Here is a 22,668-nt window from a genome sequence, read left to right on the forward strand (position 1 = left end):
TATTATATTTGCTTTTATATTAAAATGCTCTGGAAAACTTGTGCATATGGCAGAAAAAATTAGACTCTACTACTTCTGGCTGTGTACCCAAGGAGTTCTTTGATTCATTCAGTTTTTCTTAGTATTTAGTTGTGTAACTTAATCACTTTAGTATAAGCTAGTTTTCTGTTACTATGTGTGCACATGCATGCACAGATTAATGCTTTTTTTTTTACTCTAAAAGAAAGTTTAAGTGGATCTAAAATGTCTGGATATTTTAACAATTATGTTGGATTCAAGGCTCTGTCCAGTACCTCAATACAAACACTGAGGATATATATATTTATATATTTTTTTAATTTTATTTTATTTAATTTTTTTGGTTCAAAAACTATCCTAGCTCAGATTTGTCATTCTTTACCTTAAGTTATCTAAATAAAAATTTATTTAATTATTTACCTTAAGTTCTCAAACTTCTGTTTAAGAACCTGTTAAGCACTGACACATTACTGTAGGCAGTTGAATAGTAATATATAGTGAACCAGTCTTTAAATTCTGTAATGCAGGAGTTTGTGTAGCCAGAGGAGTTTCTTTAAATTCTTGATATCAGAAACTGGTCACAGTAATGATACATTTTTCAATTATGCAATATGTACATTATCCCATGTTCCACAGCCAATACTTATCTTAAATTCTTGAATGAAAAATAAAATAAGCAATATAGTGAAGTGAAATCTAAGCTTTATATCATTTTCAAAAAATAAAGCACAGTACTGATTAGTCAACAGGCACCTTGCAATTGAATTTTTTTTTTTTGTCAAAGTATTTACTTCAATTTTAGGAGCCCTACTAGTTATTTAGATTTCAATAAAAATCTAATTTTTGAACTTATCCCAGTAGCAATGTTGCATTCCACTTTTAAGAATGAAGTGTTGAGTATAATTTCATAATTTTGCAAGTATATTTTCATATTATCACTATTCATGTGAAAATTTAAGACTATAGCTTTGAATACATTTATTTAACAAAATTATTAGCATTCTAATTTTCTGTTTTTTCTTTCATGTCCTAGCTGATATATTATATTGGTCTAGATCTGAACAGTTGCCCACAAAATCAAAATATATCCCACAGTCCCAAGATGTTGAAATGACAGCATATGCACTCTTAACATACTCACTAAGAGATGATGTTGGAAGTGCTTTGCCTATTATAAGATGGTTAATTTCCCAACAGAATGAGAATGGCGGTTATTCTTCCACACAGGTAAGAATTTAATCATTAATACTTGCTGTAAGGAAATACCATTCAATGAGAGGTCTACTAAGAGCCAATTTACCCTTCAACATTGTGATTTTAGTTTTGGATGTAGAAATTGTCAACCTATGTAAATTACACCATTTGCATAATTTTTTCAATATGCAGTCAGATCTCATTTCAAGCTCCTTTCTGAAGTTTCATGCACAAGTATTACCATATCATCTGCATAAGCTGTTGTGGTGAGTGGTCAAATTATTTCTTGAGCCAATCTTCCAAAACCCAGTTCCACATTAAAGGGCCCTACAAAATTCGACTTACCAGTTACTGTACAATCCTTAAAGTAATCTTTAATTATAGAGAAAATATTAAAAGGACATTTAGCCATGCACAACATTGTCAATACACTGTCCCAACTAATGAAATCAAAGGCACCAGACATCTACAAAAATTCCCAAGGTATATTTATAATCCTATTCCCGACATTACGAAATAAAGAGTGAAGTGCATCCTCAGTACCTACACCAGGAGTGAAACCATATTGTTTGTTAGAAAGGCTAATATTACTTTGGTAGATGGCTTCTCAAACTTTACCAGGAAGCAATGCAATAAGTCTATATGAAGCAGGTGAACTGGTTGGCTTGGTTGGAGATTTTAGGATAAACTTGAGCAGTGCATCCTTCCAGGGGTAATGGAAATACACCATCTCTTTGACAGTTATTAAAAACTTTCAACAATTCATTTGAATAAAGACTAGAGAACTTTTTGATTACTTCCCTCTAGTAGGGCCATGCCTAGGTGCTTGTTATTTTTAATGGACTTAACAATGGTTGAGATATTCATCATGGGTTGTTCATTCTTCAAGATTCAACATCCATTTTGCATTAACGTTTTATTCATTTTAATTTCTGGAGGGTATCATACAGAAGTGCTCTGAATTTGCCAGCGCAAATTTTATAAACCAATCCCCAAGGGGCATTATTTCCTGCTGTTTTCACCAATGTTTTCCAGCAGTCATATTTCTGTTTAGCAATAGCATGGACATACTTGTTATAAAATATTGTTTTATAGTTATGAGTAAATATTCCTGAATTGTCCATTATTAACCTTTTTGGTGAATCTGTTGGGCAGATCTTCTGCATTATATTTTTGATATAGCAGGCTGTGTGGAGGATTTTTTCAATTTAAAAAAAAACTATATAAATGCTTTAAAATATTATCCTCTTATTTTGATTATATTGCCTAACACTAGAGTAAAATTGTCAAATCAAAGCAGTTTAAAAAAAATGCAAAATAACCTCTACATCTATATGTATTTTACTCAGTTATATTCTTGATCTGAATTTCAGATTCTTTAATTTTAGTCTTTGCAAATCAAGCAACTCTGGTCAACAGGTGTGATCTGATGTTGCCATTTTATAATTAGTTGGAAGAGAATAAGAGATAGTAGCTTTATTAGAAAAATTTCAAAACAAATGGAACTTTCATCCACAATAACACATGTATAGGCTTTTAATGAAAATAATTGCTTATTTTTTTTGTGCCATTTTTGAACTTTTTCTTTGCTGCCAGATTTATCACTCTTTTCAGGATTATCAACAGAATGTATGTATATAGGCATACATACTTTTCCTAGGGAAACATAGCTCTACTAAATTTAAGTGTCTATATGTAAAAGTTTCTATTTGTAGAAGGATGAGAGAAATTTACCTCTATGATATCCTCCAGAAATTAAAATGAATAAAAGATTAATGCAAAATGGATGTTGAATCTGATCATATGGAAGTGTTCTATGTATCATATTTGGGTAAATTTCTCATATCCTTCTAAATTGATATTTTATTTTATAAATATCCTTCTAAATAGATATTTTATTTCTCTTATGCTTCTAAATAAAATTGATATCAATGTAGAATAAAATGTATTGACCACCATAGCTCTGTTATATACTAGTAAAAGTTACACAAATTCATAATAAGGTGGAAATTTTTCTCTCCCTTTTGCATAAGGGATAGTGTTACATTCTTTTGTATGTGAATTAATTTAATCAAAGACCCTTCTTTTACAGGATACAGTTATTGGTATTCAGGCACTTGCTTCATTGGCATCACGTCTTGCATCCTCCACTATTTCAGTTAATATTGAGTATACATTAAAACAGGAGAGAAGCAAAATAATCAGCATCAATGGGGATAATGCTATGGTTTTACAGAAAATTCAGGTAATAATTTTAGCTTTTGGTTCACTTGAACTTAGGAATTGTTTGTTAGGTCCCCCATAATTTACTGCTTTTATTAACATTTTCGTTAGTTATGCAATTGAAGCTAGTTCAATATATGATTTCCAAAATTACTTTATAGTCAATGTTTTTACACTTTTTTATGCAGCAAAGCCCCCACTTTGCAATTTTTCCCTATTGTTGCAGTTAAGTCACCAAAAAGGTATTTGGACACATGCAACTTCTACAATAGTTGCAAAACGTTTTTAATCCTAAAACATGATATATATACAGTAGAGCATTGATAATCCTAACTAATTGGGGGAGGTAGTTTGAACTTGTGATTTGTTTGGATTTTTGAACTTATCAAAAATGGTCTTCTGGAGACTTCCAAAACAAACAAGAAGTTCAGTAAGTTTAGAAATAAAAACAGCTGCACTTATTTTTATTCATAGGTAACAAAACAAATGGAACTTTCATCCACAATAACACATGTATAGGCTTTTAATGAAAATGATTGCTTTTTTTTTTGTTGTGCCATTTTTGAACTTTTTCTTTGCTGCCGGATTTGTCACTCTTTTCAGCAAGGGTAGTAGAGTTGGACAGCATTCAGTTTGTTGATCATTTGTCAATTTGGCATCCAGTTTGTGTGTAGATTTTTCACATATCATTTAATTTGCTTTATATCCTCATTTTTATAGCCTGTGGATAATATTCCTCAGATTTAGCTTATTAGGATTGCTGTTTAATAAATTAAAATTCAACAGGCTCGTTTGGATTATTGATGTTCAGATTTTTGCTGCTCTACTGTAGTAAGGCCACTTCTAAGCTTAACTTTCCTGGGCATAATTTCTACAAAATGTGTAGTAGGTACAGGCCAGAATTTGCTTCTACTTGTTCTAGTATCAATTCTGCCACTGACATACTAGGTCTGACAGAGTTAATTTCCTTATACTTCCAGACACTGCAACAAATTTTGTTGTCAAAATGTATACCAACAAGTTTGCTCTGGGCAGCATCCACAAACATTGCATAGCAACTTCTCTTACTCTTCTAATGCACATGAAAATCACGAATGACAGTTTCAAATACCATTTTGCTTCAGTAACCATGATTTTGGTTACTGATGGTTGATGTACTGATTGACGTTCCTGTGGCATCTTGGATCTGTTCTGCAAAAAGACAACATGCAGGAGGCACAAACTACCATCTTTACGGTTTGTCAAATTGTATGAGTTTAGACCTTTTTTTTAATTGAGGTATCACGTAAGGTCTTCCATCTTTCAATAACATGTGTTGAAGTGGATTTTGTGAGGTTGAGACAGATTTGCACAATGGTTATTGATGTATCATCCAGTCAGTCTTGTGTCCCAGATTGACTCCTAACATAATGCTGCTGCAGAAGCAGATCCATGTCTTTGTGGTTAGCACAGTTGGTATAATCACCATCCTCTGTACACCAAGTGGAAAAAGACTAGTTAGAATCCTGTTAATAACTAGACCAGGGTTTGAGCCCGTCACCACCAGATGCGGAAAGGTCAGGGAATGACCACCGCATATTCCGGAGCAATATGGCCTTAGTTGCTAATGCTCCAAACAACAAACAAACCTGTTAATGACATGGTCTTCTCCCCAAAATGGCTGAGTTAGTCAATCTCAGGTATTTTCTCCTGGAAACTCCCCCCCCCCAGCAAACACATTGACCACGGAATGCATGCAATTTACCGACATACATGGCACAATATAGTCAAAGTTGCTGATGTGCCTAATGCCTAAAACCCTACAACAAGCAGACATAATATTTGTATTATGTCTGAGCTGATATGCTTGCACAGGGAACTTCTGAAGTTTGGGGCTATCTGTGAGGAAGTCCCGATGTGGTGCACAACTTTCATGGAGGGTGTCTGAATACTTCTTGCACATAGTGCAATTCATACCTGTTTGGAAATGTTTACAAATGTCTTAAATTGTGACCTTTTCCTTCCAATCATTTTGAAGCCTCCACCTAAATAGGGAATAATTTGATGGGCAATATGAAAACCCACAGTTTTGTTGTGCAGTCCTTCCCTGCCACTACAGCAAAGCAGATACCAATTATATCAATCATTGATATCTGCTTTGCTGTAGTGGAAGAGCAGATACCAATTATTTTAACTGATTGTCTGCCTATAGTTTGCTCCTTCGAACTCATCCTCCAGATGCAAGAAAATGCAGTGCCTGGTTAGAAATGAACAATGGAGACTAAGCCCTAAATTAATCGTCCTAACTTACCCCTGCAACTCTGATAAATTTCCCTCTGCAGACTTCTATAAGTTGGATGTTGCTCTAGTAAAGTTGCATTATTAAAACCACTTTTTTTTTAAGTATTCAAAGTATTTTATGCGGGCTCCAGGGTTTCCCCCTATCCGCAGCTGAAGAGTAACTGTAGAATACTTAATTTGTGGTTTTACAAAACATCGTGATCCACCAACTTCACAGGAATTATTACAAACAATAAGTCTCTTGCCTGAGACAAATGTAGTATAGCTGCACATTTGACCATACTGTATATCCATAATGCTTGCAACTCAATTACTACAATTTGTTGAAGGCACCAATTTCTACATTAACCTTCAACTTATATAACTATACAGATAGTTAGAACCTTCCAGTTCAGTTACAGTGAGGTCAGATTTAAGATTTACAATTTATGCACCTTATTAGAGGCTGAAGTCCCAGGACACTGCCCACCCAACAGTGAACCTGGCACATCAACTTATATTCTAAACGCTAATATTGCCTTCTGGCAATAAACACAAATAAATTTCCTCATCAGAGGTCCTGTAACAATTTGATTAATGTCAAGGCAATATATACAGTGGTAGTACACTTATTACATAATTATTCTCAGCTGGCAAGTCCTTTCCTTCTTTGGAAAGCCTTGTCTACAAAGTTAGCCAGTACCTGATAATTTTCTTTACATTCTAAATACTTGGTGTAGTTATTTACATCGTAAACTTCGGTCAATGCCTGAAGCTCAAATAGAATGTCTTCATAATATCGACATTCTAAGATTATATGTTGGACTGTCTCCTCTGAGCTACATTTACAAAGAGGAGACACAGCCAAACCCAGAGTAAATAACTTTGAGTGTAGGCTGCCATGCCCAGATAGAAGGAAAGTTAGGTGAAGACCTGGCTATGTATATAAAGTGCTTAGCATCATAATACACAGCCATTTCTGAATAAACAGAAAATTTTTAAGGTGGCATCGTTTTAGGTTATATCTCATATTGTGAATACCTTCACAACGAGTTGCCATGATATTGCACTACTTCGAATAAGTAACGCTTCACCTAAGGAGAAGACTAGTGTTACTTATTCTCAGATAGGTACCACCACCCAGACAGCACTGTTTCAGGGCTATTTGGCCCTTCGTCAGTGAGTGGGTAGGTACCCAAGTGATGCAATGATGGCAAAAACAGTTATGAAGTATAACTCCACAATATGAGAGATGCCTGATGGTGTATGATGTATTTAGACTAAGACTAAGACTTTGGGTACCTACCCACTCACTGACGAAGGGCCAAATAGCCCTGAAACAGTGCTGTCTGGGTGGTGGTACCTATCTGAGAATAAGTAACACTAGTCTTCTCCTTAGGTGAAGCGTTACTTATTCGAAGTAGTGCAATATCATGGCAACTCGTTGTGAAGGTATTCACAATATGAGATTTAACCTAAAACGATGCCACCTTAAAAATTTTCTGTTTATTCAGAAATGGCTGTGTATTATGATGCTAAGCACTTTATATACATAGTCTAAATTTGTTCGCAGCTTGAGGCTCTAGCCCTAAATGCGCCTTAGTGAAGACCTGGGTTAAACCAAGGCCAATGTTTTTTGGCAACTTGAGGTATAAAAAGGGTAGTAATTCTTCCAGTGTTGGCATTAGTCCATTCATTTTGCCATTCCTGGAGGAACTGCTTTCTTAATCTAGTGTTATCTTCTTTCACTGGCACATCCAGGTTAACAGAAAACTGGTTGAACTGTCCTGCAATACCCTTCCTTCTACAATACTGAAAGTAATTGTACAGCACTTCGTATTTAATTGGTAGTTTACCGTTGATTACCTATAGTGCCGACATTGAAACCGTGGAACAAGCTCTTGAAGTTGCAATCAGGAAGAAGTGCTGGGCTTGAGTAAAGATTTTTTCCACCGTGACTCTGCATATACTGGGGCCCCAAGTGCCCGTAGCATAACAGACAATAGGAATAAATATACATTTGTAGTACAGCTTAAGAGTGGAGGGTTTCAAACCCTAAGAACCTTTGGTAATTCTGATTATTTTGCCTGTCAAAGTCTTGATTTTGCTTAGTACATATTTAGCATGGGTAAGGAATTGAAGTTTATCTAATATAATTCCTAGGTATTTGTACGAGTTAACTAATTTTATTGTGATTGTTCTTTAATCTTAATACTTGGAGGTCTATTTGGGTCTAATTTTCCTTTGAGAAGAATGTTTTGTTTTGGGAACAGAAATAGTTAATTTGTGTACTACACCACTCATCTAGGTCTGATAGGACTTCATTAGCACAGATTTCAAGTTGTAGTCTGGAGTTTCCAGAAACAAGGATAATTAAATTGTCTGTAAGCGATATTAAAACCACAATGCCAAAAAAGTCTTGTATAATCTTGCTTTAACTTAAATTAGAAAATATTTGCGTCCTGCTTACCAGGTCCAAATCTTTGGTGAAAAACCAATCATACCTATTATTAAGGAATTAAGAACTGCTCACCATGTGCATAGATGCCCCTTATACTCAATATTATCAACTGTGGGAATCAGATGAATCCTCACATTGCTGCCTGGATGTATCTACTGTATTTGACTTGGTGGTTTCATTAATTCTCTTCTTGAACAGTTTTCCTAATCAAAAATTGTTATTCTTCATTAGGCTTATTCTATAAAACAGAATACCTCATTTGAAATTTGAGGATGATTTATTAACAAACTCCATGGTGTATTCTCCAGTCATTCCTTAAGTCCTGCTTTGTACATTTACCTTTTTTATTTTTTTTTTAAATAAAAAACCATAGACTATAAATTGTAACTGTTGTGCTGTATATTTAGCTGGCAGAACATTACAAGTGTTTTCTGCCATCTGCAACAGAAAACTGCTATAGATGGCAGAAAACTAAGTGAAACTGAACTTTCATGAAAACTAAGTTCAGCTTTATTTAAACTGTTGTTAAAAATTAAACTTGATGTTAACTTTGTTTTGTTACCTTCCTTAGTATGCAATGGTACTCACTGGGCCCTTCTAGGGCCTCATTTGTTCCAGTGTATACAACTTGGTATTATTAAAGATTATCATTAAAAAATAATTAAAAAAACTTAATAGAACTTCGCTTATCTTCTACCCAAGTTTGCATGTACTGGAGCATTGAGAATGATTATCCAGTTGATAATCATACAATGGCAACTTAGTGCTATATATAATCATGGTTTTTTTTTTTTTTCCCCCTTCCAGCTTCCTCCTACAACTAGCTATGTGGAATTGAAAGCTTCAGGATTTGGTGTTGGAATTGTTCAAGTAAGTTATCAAGATTTTAGAAAACTTGAAAATAAATAAAAGGTATGCAATAAAGCTTTTTTCATTTTATTCATGCAGAAAAATGCTCCACCAGGAAACAAAAGATAGCCTTATTACTTTTCTTAGGTATATCCCTTAATTTGTTTAACATCGCTTTCTAATTATTATTGGCAAAATGATGCAAGGGAGCAAGATTGTTGCACCAGAAAAAGCAAACTTTGTCACTCTCCCTTACTTCATTTACTTATTTCTTTAAAGTAGTTGTACATTCTCTTTAAATTTAGATACTTTTTCAACCTTCAAGAGTAGGTGGGAGTTTATTCCAACGATTACTCTTTCACTAAAGAAATATTTGGACATCTACTCTGCAATTATCCCTCTCAGTTTAAATTTGCCCCCTCATGTATGTCATTAAGTGTACAGATCTTAAGAGCCTTAAACACATTGATCAGATCACTCCACAGACCTACTTTCCCATTCAAGCAGTTAATTTTTCTTGGTTCCTATCAAGAGTCCCTTGTGCCCTTAACCAATCTTTGCACTTGTCTGTGTACAAGCTTTAACAAGCCAACAAGTGCAATTTTCCTAAAATGGAATTTGCAACCCATATGCAATATTGAAGATAAAAAAATACCCTAGGAGCTGTCCTTATCAGTCTGTCTATGCTGTTCAAAGAACTTCATATCTGTTTAGGATTACTGTTCCCCAGATGCAACACTACACATTTTCCACTGTTAAACTTCAGTTGTCACTTTTGAACCCATCCAAATAATTTATCCACGTCTTGTTGAAATAGCATACCCTGATTACATCATTGGCCAACCTGCAATTTCTATGTGATCATCAAACTTAGAGATTGAACTCTAAATAAATACACCAATATTATTAATGAATATAAGAAATGGTAAGGGGATCAGCACCAAACCTTGAAGGACTCAACTCATAACATTAGAATATATTACTTGAAATCTAAGTATAATTCTTTCTATGTTTAAAACTAATTGGATAAGACATGCATAATCTAACAAAGTAGTGCTGCCATTCCTTTGATTCTATTCTTGTCCAGATAATCTAGTACAGTTGGTCCTCGTATAACACGTGTTTACATTACACGAATTCGATCATACACGATTTATAAATAGGGGAACGTTATCTTATTTAACACGAACCAAATTCGCTTATGCACGATTCGCCTTTGTGTTTACAAGAAATGGCAGTTGAACGCAGAATCACCCCAACCGAACGCAACACGATAGGAATGAAGAGAAGATTCTGAAAATGTATTTGTGTTTTATATCAGTGAAGGGGAAACACATTCACCATAATAACGTAAAAACCAACACAATTCCAGCTATCAATATAATTGCAAATGCAATTAGATGGAGTTTACTACCAGTTTATAACAGATTCTACTAGCAGAAAGAAAACTGGAAATTGTTTTTATTGTTTTATGGTAGTAACCCCCAGAAATGTGCTTTAGTAAAATGTGAGGTGTTAATAGTGTATCTCAGCCTTTACGGTGTTGTTTATTCAGTTGCTACCCGCGCGCAGCTTTGTTTATGTGTATCAAGCGTGCCTCCTCATTTTGTAATTGTGCTTTATTTCCTAAAAATTAGTAAAATACTTAAAAGGTGTGAAAAGGAAGCGTCCTGGTAAAGACACTGCAGATTCAGAGGGAAAAAAAAAAGCAATATCGATAAACAAAGGCAGACTGGGTCAAAAATTCTTACCCGGGAAAATTTATAGTGGCCTCATACTACGGTTTATGGCCAAAATCACACCGGCCTTCGGCCCACCGGGATTTCCCGGGTAAGGCTTATGGCCAGTCCGCCTCTGTCGATAGAGAAAAAAATATGAAATTGTGAAACGCTTTGAGCGAAATGAAAGACCGTGTGATATTGCACGTGCTGCAGACCTAAATGAGGCAATGCCAAGAATTACAAAGAATGCGGAGAAAATAAAAACAACTTTCATAGCTAGAACAACTCAAAGCGTAATTAAAATCCATTAGATTAAGACACAAGAATTGGAAGGGATGGAACGGCTGTCATCTTTTTGGATAGAAAATCAAACAAAAAACAAGTTTTCTTGCGATAGAAGCAAAAGCATTAGCAATATTTTATTATGTAATAGTTGTAATAAAATACGTATTTTATTAAGACTATTTTATTTAAAATAATAATTTTTTTACAATTAAAATACGTATTTTATTCGTAAAAAATACTTTATTATATTATAATAAAAAATATATTTTTTATTACGTATTTTAATCATTATAAAATACGTAAGTATTTTATAACGATTAAAATTACCCGATTATTTATTGTGTTTGGTTAATGTTTTGGTTCCAAATGTGCGTGTTCAATCTTGGGTGATCGGCACCTAACCCCACTTTTCCCATAGGGCCTGTTGTTTATATTGCACGATTTTGCATTGCACGAGAGTTTCTAGGAACACAACTATCGTGCTATACGAGGACAGACTGTATTACATCTTTAACTAAGGATTCCATCAAACTCCCTGACACATCAGATATGCAGGTCTGCAGATGCTAATTTTGCCTCTCATAGTTAGCTTCATTCACAAAGGGGATTGAAGGGTGACACGAGTAATTACAGACCAGTTAGTTTAACTTCTGTTCCGGGTAAAGTAATGGTCACTAGTTAAAGATGCATTGCAGGATCATCTAGACAAGATTGCTGCAATAATTCAGACACAGCATGGGTTTGTTAAGGGAAAGTCTTGTCTGACAAATTTGATAGGATATTATGTAGTTACAAAGGAACTGGATGAAAAAAACAATTTTGATATCATATATTTGGATTTCAGGAAAGCTTTTGACACTGTTGCACATGGAAGACTATTGTACAAATTGGAGCAGAATGGTATTAAGGGTAAGTTGCTACAATGGATAAAAGGATAGTTGAGTGGGAGAAGACAGAGGGTGGTAATCAATGGGTGCTGCTCTTCATGGACTAATGTTATTAGTGGAGTTCCACAGGGTTTGGTGTTGGGTCCACTGTTTTGTATATTTATCAATGATATTGATGAATGTATATCAGGCTTAGTATCAAAGTTTGTAGGGTAATGACAGTACAACAAGATCTAGAAAATTTGGGCAGATGGGCTGAGAAGTGGTAACTGAAGCTTAACATTGAAAAATGCAAAGTACTACATGTGGGTAGAAGTACCCCAGAGAAATGTACCAACTGTGTGGCACTATACTTAAGTTGGTAGAAAATGAAAAAGACCTGGGAGTAATTGTGCAGTCAGATATGAAGTTTTCTGAGCAATGCAGACAGGCTTTCAGGGCAGGTCATGGGGTGTTGTCAATGATATAGAGGAATTTTGCTAGCAGGGAAAAGGTGATTGTCCCTCTGTATAAGGCAATTGTCAGGCCATGCCTTGAGTACTGCATGTGGGTCTGGAGGCCTCATTTTAGGAAGGATGTAGATCTGCTTGAGTGTACAGAGAAGTGCAACAAGATTGGTGAGGGGAATGAAGGGATCCTCTTATCAGGAGAGGCTCTGCAAATTGCAGCAGCTGGAGACTAGGCATCTGTGAGGTGTATAAGGCCTTGAATGGGTTGAGCATGCTGAATTCTGATGGGATTCTTCCACTTGTTCAGATTATGAACCTAAGGGGGCATAAATTGAAATTGAGGAAGGACAGATGTAGAATAATGTGCAGAAATTTTCCTTTAGCCAGCAGGTGGTTAATTGCTGGAACAATCTTCCATCTGTCGTTGTGGAAGTTGATAGGTTAAATAAATTTAAAGAGCAACTGGACAAACATTTTAGAGTGCATTGTTTTGTATTTTTTTTGGCTGATGTGGCATAAGCTCATACACTTGCTTTCTTGCATCACATGCTGCCACCACCTACTACTACTTTAATTATAATACATTATAATACCTAAAGTTTGCTGATTTCTTTTGCTGCTTCCTTAAATATAATAGATTCCATCAGCTTCTGGTGCATTGTTCACTTTTAATTAATACCTTGCCCATTTTTAAGTTTTTGTAAAATCATTCATTCAACATCAGTTAATATTAGCTAGGCCACTGGAATCTTCAAATTTAACTTTTGCATGTGTAAATAGCATGCAAAATATATTCAATTATGAAAATATTGAATATATATTTTGCATGAATATATATGCTGAAGTTCAAGATGACTTAGATATTAAGTGAACTGATATGCTTGATTATTTTCCTTTTGCAGTTAACATAAAGAATTCCTTGTAAGTATTCTTTGTACTCATAGCAAAGAACTTCTCAATCTGCTTTAGCCTGTCTAGACTCCTCCCTTCCAGCCAATAACTTTATTGCAAATTAATTTTATTGTGAAGATTAAGGGTCCCTGATAACTTAACAATTCTGTATCTTTCTTTCCCCTAAATTATCAGTTGTTTTGACATCTATTTTGGTACATATCTTGGACATTATATTTGATATAGAAAGCTCACTAGCTTTGGAAAAATAAATTATTTTCCATTTCACAAAACTTTCTAGTGATGACAGAAACTGAATTAGCATAAATTTTAAAATTTATGTTAATTCAGTAACAAATTAATGACATAAAATATTAAAACAGAAATACAATAAGATAAAGCATTAAAATACAATAAAATATGGGTAAAACTAAAAATATATAGTAGCTTTTTGAGACGAAGTGCCTCTTCAGCTGATGGTCTCAAAAGCTATTGTATATTCCATAGTTTTGTCCATATTCCATATTTTGTGTTTTAACACTTGTTTTGTTTTAGTATTTTATGTAGATGTTATTGATTTTAAATTTGTTAATTCAATTTGTCAATTGTCACTAGAAAGTTTTGTGATATGCAACCTGAAGCTCAAGACCTGTTTTCCAATATTTAGCACTGGTATTTGTTAAAATTGCTGTTTGGTTCCATTTAATATCTAAAGTTTTATTTTAAACCCTTTTGTGAAAACAAAACATTCTTTTGATTGTAGTTATTTCTTCAATCAACTGATTGCTGTTTTGCCAGTGAGTCTTTTATATGAAAGTCCATAAAATTTAATAAATCCTAATTGACCAGTAAATTGAGGGTATTTCTTTTCACCTTTTGGCACCTCTAGCATGCTGATATAGAAAGCAATCATTGCAAATCCAGAACTACTACATGCATGACCAACCTAAAAGTTCTAATCTCTGGATCACCCTTTTGTTTTCAAAGATATTAGTTTTACTCATCTGGTCTCTGTAACGTACATCTCATTTTTGTTTTTCCTATGCTTATGTCACACCAGACTTATCTACTGTAATTGTCAGCATCTTCAATTTCCATGCAAAGGATAACATCCTCCATTCTGACATGAGTACCCCTGCTGTAAAACAGCAGGAAAGACAGATGAATTTTGCCTGCTAACAAGAGTTCTGGAGGTATTATGTTCTAGCCTTCTACACAGGATAATGACTTGCTGTTTCTGTAGAGGAGGATAAGTTTCAGGTGCTTGAGGCTCTTTTGAGTCTGATAACTGTGGGGAATCACTGAAGAAGTCCTCCATTGTATTTCTCAAACCAGGCAGAACAGCATTACCCTGCTGCAAGCAGCTCTCACCTGAGTAGGCAGTCATAAGGATTCAAATGATTTGGTGTCTAGCTACACAGGTATTCAAATGTTGAGCCATGGACACCAAGTAAAACATAACCCAGACAAATATCTGTTATCAGCCTGTAATTTCAATGTGCCATAGCATATTGTAAACCACTTCTTACTATTGTGTAGATAGTGTTGTATGACAAGGTCATACAATACTGTAGCATAGATGCATTGATGCTGTCTTTTGTGCTGATTGAACAGTTATTAGGCACATTTGCACATACATAAAGCACTTGCTGTTCTCCATATCCATCATCAATGGATATGAAGACAATAGGGACAGTGGCTCCCAGTGGACAGATTTTCATGGAACTTTATACTTGGCTCTTAAAAAGATTGTAAGAATGAAGTGAAATGTCACTAAAATATGCATAGAAATCCAGCAATATACAGGTAACCCTTGTTATAACATGGTAGTTTGGTTCCTACAAAATCTCATGTAATGCAAAACAGTGTTATATGGGACTAAGAACCAGTACAAAAAAGGGGTTACGTTCCAAAAGCTAACAAAAATACACATCTTTTATAACTATTGGAAACTTAATTTTTATAGTAGTAATAAGTTAATATTATATTTTTATAACAGTAGTAACTTATATAGTAACTTTACAAACCCTGATACATTGTCAGATAATGTACACTCAATTAATTTTCCTCTTCATGCTGCTAAGCACAATCTCTTCAGCAGCATCTAGGTTTTGTGTACCTTCTGCTCTCTTTAAGTCACAAACTGCACACTTCGAAGTCAATTTTTTATTGTCTCAAACAAGCACAAGTTCAATAGCACAGAACCTAACCCAGGGATCTCCCAACAAAATACAGTGGACCCTTGCTTTAAATAAAGTACAATAACTTTATTACCTTACCAATTAACAAAATTAAATGATACATGAAAATCGGAAGAATATTTTCCAGTTAACAAATTAAAAATAAATTTATGCTTACGTGCATAGCTCTTTTCTTGGTGCAGTATAACCGTAGTCGTTTTTGCACCAATAAAATCAATCAATCAACGTGCATAGCTTAATATGTACATACAGTGGATTCCGGTTATTTGGGCCACCAGTTAATCGGGGGCAAATCTTAAAAAACAGAAAACAATGAAGAAAATGGCCAGGGTTTACTTCGCTTAATTGGGACAACATTCTTCCGTTTAATCGGGGCAGGAGACCACAGCACTGGAGATTGTCTCTGACCATACCATGTGGTTCAGTCAGATTTCTGGAGGTCACAGCCATAAAACAATTAGCAGTCATCTGTTTATTGGGCTTTTCTGTTAGTGCAATCTATCATAAATGGATAGTTAACTCGATCTTATTGAATTTGCGATAATACTGACAGCTGGAATTCTGTGGGTTATTACTGTGAAATGAGGTTACCCTTCCATGGAATCTTCAATCATAAAAAATTAATTTTCAGAATCTTCTCTTCATTCCTATTTTTAAAGCTTCATAACTTGTCACTCTGTTCTCACATATGTGTATAGTGTTACTTGCAATTTGTGTGCCGTGTTCTTTATTGATTGCCTATCTTTTTACTGTTATAAATTTAATTTAATTAAAATTCAATTCACAAATGTGATCACAATGACTGGTGCTTACTATAACATTGTATAGTGAGTCCATTGTAACGTGATTTTATTGTACAGTGAACCAATTGTAAAGCGGGGTCCATTGTAATTTTAACTATTTACGCGAAACTTCGGATAATTGGGCAGCCGCTTAATCGGGCCAAAATGCACTAGTCCCGATGTGCCCCAAACTGGAATCGACTGTACTAATTTTCTGTTCTGACTTTTTTTTGGTTGCACAATTTAAAACAGTGAAAATAAGCAATTAAAATGAACCATGGCACGCAGGAGTTGCAACAAACAAGATACACACAAGTGAGATATGGAGTAATGAGTTTCTGAATTTTGTTTTTTATATGATTGAATATTTCATGGAGGGGGAAAACATTTCACCATAATAACATGAAAACCCACAGAATTCTGGCTAATAGTACTATAGCAAATGATTACACAAACAGAAAAGCCCAATAAACCAGAAACTGTAAATTGTTTTTTGGTAGTGGCCTCCAGAAAAATATCATGAAGGCAATTAACGACTAGCCAGTCAACAGTAGGGATTCACAAAAAAGGAATGGAAATGTTGAAAACTACATCTAACATAATAGCAGGGTTTTCCTAGCACAAGCTCAATGTGCGTGAAATGTGTGCTCAAAAAGTGTTATGCACGATTTCCTGCAATTCTCAAACCTTGTTAGAGTGAAACCGTATTATATAAGTACCGTGGTGTGCGAGGATTGCCACAATTTATCAGTCATGTTAGAGCGAAATAGTGTTATATGGGGGTTGCTAGTACTGTATATTGTAGCTGAAGTGATGGATATTGTTTGTTGTGCAATACATTGAAAAGCCCTAGGCATTAAACATTGACATGATTCTGTCTGACATAATTTTCCATGTAGTTTATGCAGGTGGCTAGGATGGCACATGGTGTCCTATGATTTTTAGGTCCTTTCCTAATGGGAGAAGGATATCATTAAACCTCTTTACAACAATGGTCAGACCACATTCTGAATATTGTATTCAGATCTAGAAACTGCATTTGAAAAGAAGACTGCTGGAGAGGGTCTAGAGAAGATTGATTGGTGGTGAGTGCAAAGGATACACTTAAAATGAATGGCTTAGGTGTTGAATGCAAAGTAGGCATCTAAGGGGAGACCTAATTGAAGTGTATAAGGCACTAAAGGAATTGAATAAAATGCACAAGAAGGGTCTCTTCTACCTTGCTGGTGAAACAAACCAGGGAAACAAATCCAATCTCTGGATAACAAATTGGATCTCATGGAGTTCACCTATGGGCAGTGGAGTTTTGAGCAGAATTGGATGATTATCTTTTGGGAATTGGGAGATAGTATGAATATTCTGTTTTATTTTAATTATTTTTTTCTTTTTGGCTGATGCAGAAAGTGTTTGCAATACAACCATCAGTTAAACTTAGCTCAAAACAAACTGTTGCTTATATAACATTAGAAGAGTTCAAAATCAGTATTCTCGGACCACTGCTATTTCTCATTTTCAATAACATCAATGGAGGGCTTGATGTTGATTTTGCAGACAAAGATTGGGAGAGTCATTCATGATCAGTGCCAAGCAGTGCTTCAAGATGACTTGAACAGGTGTAATGAATGGTCAGAAAAGCTTTAATGCTTTTCTGTCCATTCTTTTCTGACAGCTATGCTTTAATGCAGAAAAAATGCAAGATCATACACTTGGGATAGCAATCCCAAATTTATGCACTTGGTATAGTTAAATTAAAAACAGGAAGAAAGGGATCTGGGAGTTTTGTTACAGGCAGATGTTTTCTGAGAAATGTAAATAGGCAGCCAGGAAAGCCTATGGTATCCTATTGTTGATATATTGAACAATATCCTGTAGAGATGGGGAGGGAGGTCATAATCCCACTTTAAACAACAATTATCAGACCTAGCATGGTGAGATCAGCAAAATGAAGGAAGATTCAGATTGAGGGCTACAGAGCTTGGCAATTGGGCACTTTAGAGGGACCTGATCGAGCTTTATAAAGCTCTGAGATGGGTTAGTAAAATGAATTATGGCAAAATTTTCACTTTTATAAAGAATTTGAAAACTAGGGACCATAAATTCAAATTACAAGGAAATACTAATTGTAGGAAGTTTTAAGCTAGTGAGTTGTTGATTACTGGAACAAGTTGCTTCCATAGGTAGCTGGGGCCTATAGTTTAAAGAAATTCAAAGGTCAGCTGGATAGATAGTTACCTGTGTGAGGAGGGAAGAGCATAATTTGTATTTTCTTTCTTTTTTAGGTCCAGTGCAGCAAGTCTAGTTTTTGTGCACTTATATGGCTAATACTAATATGAATAAAACTTGCCATTATTAGCAGAGTAACTAAATTTTCACTAATTTAGTCTTGCAAAGTAAAAAGAATTATCATTTATAATTTAAAATGCTTCAAGATGGTTCCCTTTTTTAGGCAAAGAATTTATTTTAAATAATAAATTACTCAACCATAATCTACAAGACGTGCATTCATGATTACCTGTGCATATGGCAAGAGAGACACAAATACATTGAACTGTTTATAACAATTTAAATTCCTTAAATAAGTTTCTCAGATGTTCACTTAAATGCATTGCTTTTCATAAGACTAAGTTTTTGATGCTCATTATAAATAATTCAATTTTTTTTCTATCACAAATTAGGTCTCTTGGTCATATAATATCAAATCTTCAGAAGAAGCACCTGCATTCTCCCTAAAATCAGATATCAGGGAATCAACAGATATGAATTTCCAGTTGGATGTTTGTGCACAGTAAGTTATTAATTATTAGTTAGCACATTGGTGATAGTTGCCATCTAAATTAAGTATTGTCAGCTATGAGTTTTTCATAATATTAAATTTATTTTGAGAGTTCTGCATTGTTCTTTATAACCTGCATTTGATAGTTATTTTCCTTTTATTTTCCATTTTCATTTGTTTGCAAATCAACTTCCATAAACCAAATCAATAATATAGATAAATTCATTGTTATATTTAATGTGTAAGCTCTCAATATATTGAGTAATTAATGACTAATTTTGATGAATCATGTGGGTCCTATAAAGGTCCATGTGATTTGCCATGAATCATGCTGCACAACTGCTTAATCTTATGGGTAGCACTTTAGATTCACAACTTAAAATATTACTTTTTTTTTTTGTTAGTTGTTGGCACATTGGCTTCTGTGGCCATATTGCACCTCCCAAGGTTTTTACATTTTCTACTCTGATCAAAGCCCGTGGGGGGGGGATTTGAACCCGTGACCTTTGGGTTTCCAGGCAGGCACTTTACCCACCTGGCTAGCCAAGTCAGCTAAAATATTACAATAGATAATGTACAGAAACTTCACTTCTATGACCAACTAGCTTTAAATAAACAAAGCTTGACCTTTAAATAGCTGTTACATATCACAAGCATAAAAATAACATGCCCTGATGCTGGAACTTTCCAAGAAGGACCTTGATTAAGCAGAAGAGAGAAAACAGTTTCTTGATACATTAATAGCATGAGTAGGAGATGAATGCAGCAGAGTTTCACATATGTCAAATGAGACAATTCTGGCAGATGCACAAGATTGATGGGTGGAAAATTTTAACTTTAAAAATTAAGAACCTGCAAAGACAAAATTGACAAAACTGGATCTCATATGGCAACCCATGGACATGCACGTACAAATTAGCAACAAAATTAGTGGGTACAAAACCATCCAGCCAAGAATCTGATTCATTTTAACACTGGTTACCATTTAACAAGAATGTAAGAACATAGAAAATATTTTACCCAGAATTTTAAGATAATTTCTTACTTCCTTTACTACCCTCTTTAATCTATCCAGTTATATTAAAGGAGGTGGCAAAGGAAATAAGCAAACCCTTAGCCATAATTATGAGAGCTTCCCTAGACTCAGGGGAGGTACCCATGGACTGGAGATGTGCAAATGTGACCCCAATCCTCAAAGGGGGAGACAGGTAATTAGACCTGTTAGTTTAACTTCTGTTCCAGGGAAATTAATGGAGGCACTGGTTAAAGAAGCATTGCAGGATCATCTAGACAAGACTTCAGTTATAGCTCTGACACAGCATGGTTTGTTAAGGGAAAGTCTTGCCTGACTAATTTGATTGGATACTATGATGTCGTCACAAAGGAGCTGAATGCAAAAAATAATTTTATTATCGTATACTTGGATTTCTAGAAAGCTTTTGATACTGTTCCACATGGAAGACTACTGTACAAATTGGAGAGGTATGGCATTAAGGACAAGTTGCTGCTACGGATAAAGGGATGGTTGAGTGGTAATAAATGGACAATACTCTGTGGACTAATGTTATTAGTTGAGTCCTCCAGTGTTCAGTGTTGGCCCCATTGTTTTCAATATTTATTAATGATACTGAAGGTATGTCTGCTTAATGTCGAAGTTTGCAGATGATAATAAGGTTGGAAGTGTTAATGACTGTATGCTACTGCAATAGGATCTAGAAAAGTTGAGGATGGCCTGAGAGGCATATGGGTAGCAGTAACTGCAGAATAATGTACCAACTGTGCAGTAGTACACTCAGGTTACTGGAGAATGAAAAAGACCTGGGGGTAATTGCACAGTCAGGTATGAAGTTTTCTAAGCAGTGCAGACAGGGTGCCAGAGCAGGTCATGGTATCTTGCCAATGATATACAGGGATTTTGCTAGCGGGGATAAGGTGGTGATTATCCTCTTATATAAGGCAGTGGTTAGGGCACACCAGAGGTTGGGAACCTTTTTTGAGCGAAGAGCCATTTTTGATCTCATTTTTAAAAAAGAATCCAAAAAGCCTGCATCTCAGCTCAATCCAGGGATAGGAGTTTTTTAAGAAAAGTTTTTTTTAGGAAATGTATATATTTTGAAATATTATTTATTAATACTGAAAAAATGTAACATACATCCAATTAGGTACAAATTAATTGGCTTTTGCTGCTTGAACTCTTTGAGCGAGCTCTCAACATCAGGCAAGTATGCCGTAATTTTCATCTCTGAACTTGCTGAGACATTGTCAGACTTCTTGATTTATTTTTAATATAGTTCATGTTCAAAAATTTTTGCCCATAAAAGTACTTAGAACAAAATAAGTCCAAACGCAAATATTTTCAAATTTATATACTAGTCTGGTAAGCTACTCCATGCATTGAACATAATTTGGTCTTGCTTTTTCAACTCTTCTTTGCCATCCATTTGTGGAGAATTCCAAGGGCAGCCTTTTGCCTTTTCCAAATCCTCATTCTGTTGTAAGGCATCTTAGTCCTGTATTCCATGTCTTTGATTTTTAAGTCCTCTTAACTCCATTTTAAATTGTGCTTCATGTGGGCTAAAAGTTAGAGCTGCAGTTACATGTCTAAAGAGTCACAGGTTTTCAAACCCTGGGCCACACCTTGATTACTGTATACAGGTCTGGAGGCCTCATTCTAGGAAAAATGTAGAGCTGCTGGAATGAGTATAGAGAAGGGCAATGAGATTGAATGGAACAAAGGATTGCTGTTACCAAGGAAGGCTTAAATTCTGCAAATTGCAGAATCTGGAGACTAGGCACCTGTGAGGTGATCTGATTAGGTGTATAAAAATTGGGAAAAGACAGTTGCAGAATAGATGTGCAGAAATTTGCCTTTAACAGCAGGTGGTTGATTGCTGGAACTAGACAAGTTAAAGGCAGAACTAGACTAGACAGGCTCTGAATGGCTGAGTGAAACGAGAAGAGTGGTTTTTTGGATGATACTATATAAGCAGCCCCCCCCCTCCCCCGTTTTGCCACTTGTAAATGTATGCACCCAGTCCACTGATTCTTCTATTGTTGAAAACACTTCTGCAACCCACTTTTTATTGCAGTGCCTGTCAGTTTTTGTTGGCTCCCAAAATGTAATTAAATCACCTCATTAATTTCAAATTTGTCTTGAAACAGAAAATCACTGAGATGGGTCTTGGAGGATAGGAGAGAGTTTGGAAATATGGTGGCAGTTTCAGTTCTCTCAAATTTTGGACAGTGAAGCTAATTTCAATAAATTAGCTCACCAACTTATGTGACATCTTATCTTATCTGATCTGACTGTGGATGGATACTTAGGATGTTATCCCAGTAGAAATCAGTCAATTAAAGAAAATTTTCAGAACATAAGTGTATTCTGCCAGTTTTCTGAGTATTTAGCATCTTGTTTTCAGAAAATGTTTAATAGAACTCAATGCAGAACTCTTTCAAATTTGTCATTCTGTTAAAACAAATCAAAGGGTAATTAACATTATCTTACTTACTGGTATATAAAGTAAAGCAATCAAGCTGTGTGATTGAGGTTGACTTAGCTGCACAAATATGCTTAATCACAATCTAACAGAACCCTATGTTTCTGGCAAAAGGAGTTCTGGTACCTTTTGAACCATACTTTGTACAGTGTGTAGCTAGAGTAAATTGGGCTATTTA

The 22,668-nt window shown here is 35.0% G+C and overlaps 1 protein-coding gene across 2 annotated transcripts in view; it reads left to right on the forward strand.

The window, feature by feature from the left end:
- Nucleotides 1-22,668, forward strand: part of Tep2 (Thioester-containing protein 2) — a 198,383-nt gene that overhangs the window by 168,797 nt on the left and 6,918 nt on the right. For both annotated transcript variants that reach the window (XM_090377515.1, XM_090377516.1), the window contains exons 29-32: nt 1,052-1,245; nt 3,305-3,457; nt 8,963-9,025; nt 18,896-19,005. In XM_090377515.1, coding sequence (XP_090233641.1) covers nt 1,052-1,245; nt 3,305-3,457; nt 8,963-9,025; nt 18,896-19,005 — 520 coding nt within the window. The remainder of the gene's footprint in view (nt 1-1,051; nt 1,246-3,304; nt 3,458-8,962; nt 9,026-18,895; nt 19,006-22,668) is intronic.

Source organism: Mastigoproctus giganteus, chromosome 7 (assembly GCF_048544385.1).
Source record: "Mastigoproctus giganteus isolate SK-2022 chromosome 7, ASM4854438v1, whole genome shotgun sequence".
NCBI classification, from domain to species: domain Eukaryota; kingdom Metazoa; phylum Arthropoda; class Arachnida; order Uropygi; family Thelyphonidae; genus Mastigoproctus; species Mastigoproctus giganteus.